General features: G+C 45.4%; 1 protein-coding gene across 1 annotated transcript in view; it reads left to right on the top strand.

The window, feature by feature from the left end:
- Positions 1-945: 945 nt before the first annotated feature.
- The window catches only part of phldb1b (pleckstrin homology-like domain, family B, member 1b), a gene marked incomplete at its 5' end in the record, with an annotated part of 197,850 nt that continues 187,984 nt past the window's right edge, over positions 946-10,811 (top strand). The window contains 2 exons of the mRNA XM_083637663.1: positions 946-981; positions 9,742-9,831. Coding sequence (XP_083493789.1) covers positions 946-981; positions 9,742-9,831 — 126 coding nt within the window. The remainder of the gene's footprint in view (positions 982-9,741; positions 9,832-10,811) is intronic.

Here is a 10,811-nt window from a genome sequence, read left to right as displayed (position 1 = left end):
AGTAGAGTGGTGATGTATGTGTATGTGATGAGTAGAGTGGTGATGTATGTTTATGTGATGAGTAGAGTGGTGATGTATGTGTATGTGTGTAATACATCAGTAATCATGGTGCTCTGAGTGTTTCTAATGTATAATGAGGGGAAAACAAAGGATATCCCAATCACACATCAGGAAACATCACAAACATGGCTGATATAAAGACCATTTCACACTACATCACGTGTTCATTCATAGTGACCTTGATGTATATAATAATATAATATATATATATATATATATATATATATATATATATATTTTTTTACCTTTATTTATACAGGGGGAGTCTCACTGAGAGCAATGCTCTCTTTTTCACAGGAGTGCCCTGTTCACATTCACACACACATTCACACCTGGAAACTGACCAGTTCAACCACAGTCTGATCTGCTGCATGGCCACTGCTCAGCTCCACTGGAGCAGTTGGGGTTAAGAGCCTTGCTCAAGGGCACCTCAGCACCTATTCACTGCTTGTTCTGACCTTCAAATGTTTTCACTCATCTCTTTCTCTCTCTCTGTTCCAGATCTCTCTTTTGATCAACACACACACACACACACACACACACACACACACACACACACACACAGACACACACACACACACACACACACACACACACACACACACTCTCTCTCTCTCTCTCTCTCTCTCTCGCTCTGTGTGGTGCTGGCAGTGAGGAATGCAGGTGTTAGTAGAGTGGAGCAAGCAGCAACAGGTTGAGGTTGTGAATGGGAGCTTGTGGAGGACTTTGCACCACTGGCTGCAGACAAAGGACAGAGAGCGAGACAAAGACACTAGCGGAAGCCCATGAGAAGAAGAAGCATCATTGAAGACATTGTGTTGGGTCACTTCAGTCTGGGAGTAGTGCTGCTCAGTCAGGTTCTGTAGTGGACTGCAGCTCTTTGCAATGGAGGCTGTGCATTTGCTGGACAACTGGCGACAGGTAACTATATCACCCACACGCTGATTAGGGCTAGGGAGGCACCGATATATGAACATTTTGGCCGATCGATCACCGATATTAACGTTGCTGTTATGGCCGATCACTGATATTTACGATTTACGATGTCGATATGATCTGTATAAAAACACATTTCTATATGATAACATTTTGTACATACTGAAAAACACATGTAAACACTGTGAGTTTGAAAAAGTTATGTCTTTCTTTAATTCCAAAACATTTGGAAAAGCCCATAAATCATGGAATTACCATATCAATATGAACATTTTGGCCAATACTGATAACCGATATTAATATTAGGCCTACTGTTATTTTTGCTCATCGGACCGATATTTAAAAGATTACTTGCGTCAGCTGATACCGATGATATTGCCGATATATCGTGCATCCTTATGTCTCCCCCATAAAGATTTTCAAATCCTTGTAGATTATAAAAATCTTGAGAGTCCACAAACCTCATGACAGAGATAACCGATTTTTTTACATTTCAATCTTGGAACGCACACACAATCGCTACCGCTCAGACGCAACTCCACACACTTGACGATTACGCTGAAGATTGTCACCTCTGAGAACTTGGGATCATTATGTTATGTTATGTTGTTGTATATATGTGTGTATATATATGTATGTATATATATATACACATATATATATATATATGTATGTATATATATATACATATATATATATGTATGTATACTGTATATATACATATATATATATATATATATATATATATATATATATATATATATATATGTATATATGTATGTATGTATATACTGTATATATATATATATATATATATATATATATATATATATATGTATGTATGTACAGTATGTTAGCATTTTAGTGAGATACATCGTAAAGACTTCTCATGCTGTCGCCAAAACTCAACCAGCCTGTCCTCCTTCTCAACTGTCCACTTTGTCTTTTTCTTTCTGGAGCCTTTAGCTCTATGGGGTTGGCAGCCATGTTTGTGGTTATGGTTCTGTCCACGCACGCAACATCCGGTTGGTGACGCTTCCCCATCAGCTTGCTCTCATTGGCTCTCTGCTCAAGATTCCATCGCCTGTCGAGTTGTAAATATCAAACCTGTTTGATATGGCCCCATTCACAATCGGGAAGAGCCCGGCTACAATCGGACAAATTCTCGTCAGGTGTGGAGGAGGCATTAGTTAGGTCAGGTGTGGGGGAGGCATTAGTTAGGTCAGGTGTGGGGGAGGCATTAGTTAGGTCAGGTGTGGGGGAGGCATTAGTTAGGTCAGGTGTGGGGGAGGCATTAGTTAGGTCAGGTGTGGAGGAGGCATTAGTTAGGTCAGGTGTGGAGGAGGCATTAGTTAGGTCAGGTGTGGGGGAGGCATTAGTTAGGTCAGGTGTGGAGGAGGCATTAGTTAGGTCAGGTGTGGGGGAGGCATTAGTTAGGTCAGGTGTGGGGGAGGCATTAGTTAGGTCAGGTGTGGGGGAGGCATTAGTTAGGTCAGGTGTGGGGGAGGCATTAGTTAGGTCAGGTGTGGGGGAGGCATTAGTTAGGTCAGGTGTGGGGGAGGCATTAGTTAGGTCAGGTGTGGAGGAGGCATTAGTTAGGTCAGGTGTGGAGGAGGCATTAGTTAGGTCAGGTGTGGGGGAGGCATTAGTTAGGTCAGGTGTGGAGGAGGCATTAGTTAGGTCAGGTGTGGAGGAGGCATTAGTTAGGTCAGGTGTGGAGGAGGCATTAGTTAGGTCAGGTGTGGAGGAGGCATTAGTTAGGTCAGGTGTGGAGGAGGCATTAGTTAGGTCAGGTGTGGAGGAGGCATTAGTTAGGTCAGGTGTGGAGGAGGCATTAGTTAGGTCAGGTGTGGAGGAGGCATTAGTTAGGTCAGGTGTGGGGGAGGCATTAGTTAGGTCAGGTGTGGGGGAGGCATTAGTTAGGTCAGGTGTGGAGGAGGCATTAGTTAGGTCAGGTGTGGGGGAGGCATTAGTTAGGTCAGGTGTGGGGGAGGCATTAGTTAGGTCAGGTGTGGGGGAGGCATTAGTTAGGTCAGGTGTGGGGGAGGCATTAGTTAGGTCAGGTGTGGAGGAGGCATTAGTTAGGTCAGGTGTGGAGGAGGCATTAGTTAGGTCAGGTGTGGAGGAGGCATTAGTTAGGTCAGGTGTGGGGGAGGCATTAGTTAGGTCAGGTGTGGAGGAGGCATTAGTTAGGTCAGGTGTGGGGGAGGCATTAGTTAGGTCAGGTGTGGGGGAGGCATTAGTTAGGTCAGGTGTGGGGGAGGCATTAGTTAGGTCAGGTGTGGAGGAGGCATTAGTTAGGTCAGGTGTGGGGGAGGCATTAGTTAGGTCAGGTGTGGGGGAGGCATTAGTTAGGTCAGGTGTGGAGGAGGCATTAGTTAGGTCAGGTGTGGGGGAGGCATTAGTTAGGTCAGGTGTGGGGGAGGCATTAGTTAGGTCAGGTGTGGAGGAGGCATTAGTTAGGTCAGGTGTGGGGGAGGCATTAGTTAGGTCAGGTGTGGGGGAGGCATTAGTTAGGTCAGGTGTGGGGGAGGCATTAGTTAGGTCAGGTGTGGGGGAGGCATTAGTTAGGTCAGGTGTGGAGGAGGCATTAGTTAGGTCAGGTGTGGGGGAGGCATTAGTTAGGTCAGGTGTGGGGGAGGCATTAGTTAGGTCAGGTGTGGGGGAGGCATTAGTTAGGTCAGGTGTGGGGGAGGCATTAGTTAGGTCAGGTGTGGGGGAGGCATTAGTTAGGTCAGGTGTGGAGGAGGCATTAGTTAGGTCAGGTGTGGAGGAGGCATTAGTTAGGTCAGGTGTGGAGGAGGCATTAGTTAGGTCAGGTGTGGAGGAGGCATTAGTTAGGTCAGGTGTGGAGGAGGCATTAGTTAGGTCAGGTGTGGAGGAGGCATTAGTTAGGTCAGGTGTGGGGGAGGCATTAGTTAGGTCAGGTGTGGAGGAGGCATTAGTTAGGTCAGGTGTGGAGGAGGCATTAGTTAGGTCAGGTGTGGAGGAGGCATTAGTTAGGTCAGGTGTGGAGGAGGCATTAGTTAGGTCAGGTGTGGAGGAGGCATTAGTTAGGTCAGGTGTGGAGGAGGCATTAGTTAGGTCAGGTGTGGAGGAGGCATTAGTTAGGTCAGGTGTGGAGGAGGCATTAGTTAGGTCAGGTGTGGAGGAGGCAATAGTTAGGTCAGGTGTGGGGGAGATATTAGTTAGGTCAGGTGTGGAGGAGGCATTAGTTAGGTCAGGTGTGGGGGAGGCATTAGTTAGGTCAGGTGTGGGGGAGGCATTAGTTAGGTCAGGTGTGGAGGAGGCATTAGTTAGGTCAGGTGTGGAGGAGGCATTAGTTAGGTCAGGTGTGGGGGAGGCATTAGTTAGGTCAGGTGTGGGGGAGGCATTAGTTAGGTCAGGTGTGGGGGAGGCATTAGTTAGGTCAGGTGTGGGGGAGGCATTAGTTAGGTCAGGTGTGGGGGAGATATTAGTTAGGTCAGGTGTGGAGGAGGCATTAGTTAGGTCAGGTGTGGGGGAGGCATTAGTTAGGTCAGGTGTGGAGGAGGCGTTAGTTAGGTCAGGTGTGGGGGAGGCATTAGTTAGGTCAGGTGTGGGGGAGGCATTAGTTAGGTCAGGTGTGGGGGAGGCATTAGTTAGGTCAGGTGTGGGGGAGATATTAGTTAGGTCAGGTGTGGAGGAGGCATTAGTTAGGTCAGGTGTGGGGGAGGCATTAGTTAGGTCAGGTGTGGGGGAGGCATTAGTTAGGTCAGGTGTGGCGGAGGCATTAGTTAGGTCAGGTGTGGAGGAGGCATTAGTTAGGTCAGGTGTGGCGGAGGCATTAGTTAGGTCAGGTGTGGGGGAGGCATTAGTTAGGTCAGGTGAGGTCAGGTGTGGGGGAGGCATTAGTTAGGTCAGGTGTGGAGGAGGCATTAGTTAGGTCAGGTGTGGGGGAGGCATTAGTTAGGTCAGGTGTGGGGGAGGCATTAGTTAGGTCAGGTGTGGAGGAGGCATTAGTTAGGTCAGGTGTGGGGGAGGCATTAGTTAGGTCAGGTGTGGAGGAGGCATTAGTTAGGTCAGGTGTGGGGGAGGCATTAGTTAGGTCAGGTGTGGGGGAGGCATTAGTTAGGTCAGGTGAGAAAGACTGCAGCATGACAAATCATCTTCTCAAACTTCTCCATCTTCTGATTGGCTCTGAGGCTTTCTCACTGCCTCCAAGAGTGTTTTTGATTTGCTGTTTTGTGATTGGCTGTTGGAGGGTTGCCTCAGGCTCATTGTGCTGAATATGATTTGGGGGTCTGTCAGAAGAGCAGAGATGATGATATTATTGAAAGTGTTTTGTTCTCCTGAGGGCAGCAGAGGATCACAACCATATCTTACATCTCCGCTGCTGCACAACATTTTAGGCGTGCAAACGCAGACTTGCTGTACTGATGTGTTTTGTGACCTCTCTTTGTGGTCGTCTCTCTTCCCTCTCACATCTCACATAATGAGTAGGTGTTTTCTCACATTGACTCACCCTCATATCAGCCATGTCACACTTGTACTCATATACTGTATTTGTTGAGTGCTGACTTGAGGGAAAGACCCCAAAATCACTGAGTAAGAGGGGCGGAATTTGGGCACTGTGTGTGGGTGTGTGCGTGCATGTGTGTGTGTGTGTGTGTGCATGTGTGTGTGCATGTGTGTGTGCGCGTGCGTGCATGTGGTGTGTGTGGGTGCGTGCGTGCATGCGTGTATGTGCATGTGTGTGTGTGTGTGTGTGTGCGCGTGCGTGCGTGTATGTGTGTGTATGTATTTTTGTGTAGATAGAGACAGGAGGGCCAAACAAGGTGGCCAATTTCCAGTGGATGTGTCAACTGGTTGTGTGTGTGTGTGTGTGTGTGTGTGTGTGTGTGTGTGTGTGTGTGTGTGTGTGTGTGTGTGTGTGTGTGTGTGTGTGTGTAGGTGTGTGTAGGTGTGTGTGTGTGTGTGTTTGCATGTGCTAGCACCAGTCAGACTTTGACTCATTAGCGTCTGGGCAGACTGGAGGGGGAGGTTTATCTTACTCTCCTTTCACACATCCAGTAACATAATGTTGACACTTTTATATCACTTTGAGCCTTTGTCAAACTCAGACTTGAAACCTGAGTTAAGATCTCATCAACTTAAAGGGCCACTTTGTCCATTTTCAAACAGCTTTGTAACATTAAAACATCGATATATTATGCAAATGAAGAATGTTTAACTTCCCTCCATCTTGCCTCCCTGTTCATTCACAGAACTTCCTGGTCCAAATGATGTGATTTGGTCCAGGAACTTCTGTGAATGAAGGTACAGAGATGAATAATGATGGTGATAGAGATCATGAGTGATAGTGATAATGACTGTGATGATAGTGATAATAATGGTGATAGTGATAATGTAGTGATAGTGATAGTGATAGTGATGTGTTTATGTCTCTGTCAGGACCTTCATGTGATGTGATGTGTTTATGTCTCTGTCAGGACCTTCATGTGATGTCATGTGATGTGTTTATGTCTCTGTCAGGACCTTCATGTGATGTCATGTGATGTGTTTATGTCTCTGTCAGGACCTTCATGTGATGTCATGTGATGTGTTTATGTCTCTGTCAGGACCTTCATGTCATGTGATGTGTTTATGTCTCTGTCAGGACCCATGTCATGTGATGTGTTTATGTCTCTGTCAGGACCTTCATGTGATGTGATGTGTTTATGTCTCTGTCAGGACCTTCATGTGATGTCATGTGATGTGTTTATGTCTCTGTCAGGACCTTCATGTGATGTCATGTGATGTGTTTATGTCTCTGTCAGGACCTTCACGTGATGTCATGTGATGTGTTTATGTCTCTGTCAGGACCTTCATGTGATGTCATGTGATGTGTTTATGTCTCTGTCAGGACCTTCATGTGATGTCATGTGATGTGTTTATCTCTCTGTCAGGACCTTCATGTGATGTCATGTGATGTGTTTATGTCTCTGTCAGGACCTTCACATGATGTCATGTGATGTGTTTATGTCTCTATCAGGACCTTCATGTCATGTGATGTGTTTATGTCTCTATCAGGACCTTCACATGATGTCATGTGATGTGTTTATGTCTCTATCAGGACCTTCATGTCATGTGATGTGTTTATGTCTCTATCAGGACCTTCATGTCCTGTGATGTGTTTATGTCTCTGTCAGGACCTTCATGTCATGTGATGTGTTTATGTCTCTGTCAGGACCTTCACATGATGTCATGTGATGTGTTTATGTCTCTGTCAGGACCTTCATGTCATGTGACGTGTTTATGTCTCTATCAGGACCTTCATGTCATGTGATGTGTTTATGTCTCTATCAGGACCTTCATGTCATGTGACGTGTTTATGTCTCTATCAGGACCTTCATGTGATGTGATGTGTTTATGTCTCTGTCAGGACCTTCATGTCATGTGATGTGTTTCTGTCTCTGTCAGGACCTTCATGTGATGTCATGTGTTTATGTCTCTGTCAGGACCTTCATGTCATGTGATGTGTTTATGTCTTTGTCAGGACCTTCATGTAATGTGATGTGTTTATGTCTCTGTCAGGACCTTCATGTCATGTGATGTGTTTCTGTCTCTGTCAGGACCTTCATGTGATGTCATGTGTTTATGTCTCTGTCAGGACCTTCATGTCATGTGATGTGTTTATGTCTTTGTCAGGACCTTCATGTCATGTGATGTGTTTATGTCTTTGTCAGGACCTTCATGTGATGTGATGTGTTTATGTCTCTGTCAGGACCTTCATGTCATGTGATGTGTTTCTGTCTCTGTCAGGACCTTCATGTGATGTCATGTGATGTGTTTATGTCTCTGTCAGGACCTTCATGTGATGTGATGTGTTTATGTCTTTGTCAGGACCTTCATGTGATGTGATGTGTTTATGTCTCTGTCAGGACCTTCATGTCATGTGATGTGTTTATGTCTCTGTCAGGACCTTCATGTCATGTGATGTGTTTATGTCTCTGTCAGGACCTTCATGTGATGTCATGTGATGTGTTTATGTCTCTGTCAGGACCTTCACATGATGTCATGTGATGTGTTTATGTCTCTGTCAGGACCTTCATGTCATGTGATGTGTTTATGTCTCTATCAGGACCTTCATGTCATGTGATGTGTTTATGTCTCTGTCAGGACCTTCATGTCATGTGATGTGTTTCTGTCTCTGTCAGGACCTTCATGTGATGTCATGTGATGTGTTTATGTCTCTGTCAGGACCTTCATGTGATGTGATGTGTTTATGTCTCTGTCAGGACCTTCATGTAATGTGATGTGTTTCTGTCTCTGTCAGGACCTTCATGTCATGTGATGTGTTTATGTCTCTGTCAGGACCTTCATGTCATGTGATGTGTTTATGTCTCTGTCAGGACCTTCATGTGATGTCATGTGATGTGTTTATGTCTCTGTCAGGACCTTCATGTCATGTGACGTGTTTATGTCTCTATCAGGACCTTCATGTCATGTGATGTGTTTATGTCTCTATCAGGACCTTCATGTCATGTGATGTGTTTATGTCTTTGTCAGGACCTTCATGTGATGTGATGTGTTTATGTCTCTGTCAGGACCTTCATGTCATGTGATGTGTTTATGTCTCTGTCAGGACCTTCATGTGATGTCATGTGATGTGTTTATGTCTCTGTCAGGACCTTCATGTCATGTGATGTGTTTATGTCTCTGTCAGGACCTTCATGTCATGTGATGTGTTTATGTCTCTATCAGGACCTTCATGTGATGTGATGTGTTTATGTCTCTGTCAGGACCTTCATGTCATGTGATGTGTTTCTGTCTCTGTCAGGACCTTCATGTGATGTCATGTGATGTGTTTATGTCTCTGTCAGGACCTTCATGTCATGTGATGTGTTTATGTCTCTGTCAGGACCTTCATGTAATGTGATGTGTTTATGTCTCTGTCAGGACCTTCATGTCATGTGATGTGTTTATGTCTTTGTCAGGACCTTCATGTAATGTGATGTGTTTATGTCTCTGTCAGGACCTTCATGTCATGTGATGTGTTTATGTCTTTGTCAGGACCTTCATGTAATGTGATGTGTTTATGTCTCTGTCAGGACCTTCATGTCATGTGATGTGTTTATGTCTCTGTCAGGACCTTCATGTGATGTCATGTGTTTATGTCTCTGTCAGGACCTTCATGTGATGTGATGTGTTTATGTCTCTGTCAGGACCTTCATGTAATGTCATGTGTTTATGTCTCTGTCAGGACCTTCATGTGATGTCATGTGTTTATGTCTCTATCAGGACCTTCATGTGATGTGATGTGTTTATGTCTCTGTCAGGACCTTCATGTCATGTGATGTGTTTATGTCTCTATCAGGACCTTCATGTCATGTGATGTGTTTCTGTCTCTGTCAGGACCTTCATGTGATGTCATGTGATGTGTTTATGTCTCTGTCAGGACCTTCATGTGATGTCATGTGATGTGTTTATGTCTCTGTCAGGACCTTCATGTAATGTGATGTGTTTATGTCTCTGTCAGGACCTTCATGTGATGTCATGTGTTTATGTCTCTGTCAGGACCTTCATGTCATGTGATGTGTTTATGTCTCTGTCAGGACCTTCATGTAATGTGATGTGTTTATGTCTCTGTCAGGACCTTCATGTCATGTGATGTGTTTATGTCTCTGTCAGGACCTTCATGTCATGTGATGTGTTTCTGTCTTTGTCAGGACCTTCATGTCCTGTGATGTGTTTATGTCTCTGTCAGGACCTTCATGTGATGTCATGTGTTTATGTCTCTGTCAGGACCTTCATGTGATTGACAGCCCAGCAGACATGGACAGCTTGAACAGAAACATGCCTGAGTGTGGACGCCAAACCCACCAGCTGTTACAGGTGAGTGTGTGTGTTGTCTGCGTGTGTGTTGTGTGTGTGTGTGTGTGTGTGTGTGTGTGTGTGTGTGTGTGTGTGTGAGTGTGTGAGTGTGTGAGTGTGTGAGTGAGTGAGTGAGTGAGTGAGTGTGTGTGTGTGTGTGTGTGTGTGTGTGTGTGTGTGTGTGACAAACACAGAGGAAGGGACACAGCGCGTCAGCATGCAGTGCATGCGCATCATCATGTGTCATTCCCCTTGCTCTGTATCCACAAGATCCCAACTGACACTTCCATGTGTGCCAAGCATGCTATATATATAAAACGGCTCTCTCAAATCAAGCAATCTGATTGGTTCACAGCCATTGTATAATGGTAAAGTAAAGGTAAAGTCCCAACGATTGTCACACACCTGAGTGTGCGAAATTTGATCTCCGCATTTGACCCATCCCCTGGGGGAGCGGTGAGCAGCAGCAGCGCCGTGCTCGGGAATCATTTGGTGATCTAACCCCCCAATTCCAACCATTTGATGCTGAGTGCCAAGCAGGGAGGCAATGGGTCCCATTTTTACAGTCTTTGGTATGACTCGGCCGGGGATCGAACTCACAACCTCCCAGTCTCAGGGCGGACACTCAAACCACAAGGCCACTGAGCTGGTCCAGTAACCCACTCCAATAACCCATGGCCATGGGTTATTGGTTGCCATGGCAACTATCTTACTAAAAGCCTTTGGTTACCTCAAATGACAATGTAGAAAAAACAAATGGCGGAGACAGCTGTCAGATCCTTGTGAATCGATCTTCGCTTATAACTTTACTAATACTTCGCAGAAAAGTATGTTTTGTACAAGAATAGATGCGGGCTAATGTCTTCTTTGCAAAAAAAAAGGCTGTTAACCCCGCATTTAACCCCGCATTTAACCCCGTAACGTTAGTTGGTGTCGGGCTTTGCAGAAAGCACTCAGCTTCTCAGCAAGCGCTGAGAATGCAGCGCTGCGCTCGAGCTGCG

Source organism: Poromitra crassiceps, assembly GCF_964638095.1.
Source record: "Poromitra crassiceps genome assembly, chromosome: 5".
Classification (NCBI taxonomy): Eukaryota; Metazoa; Chordata; class Actinopteri; order Beryciformes; family Melamphaidae; genus Poromitra; species Poromitra crassiceps.
The sequence above is the reverse complement of the archived record's forward strand: the minus strand, read 5'-3'. Positions and strand labels throughout refer to the sequence as shown.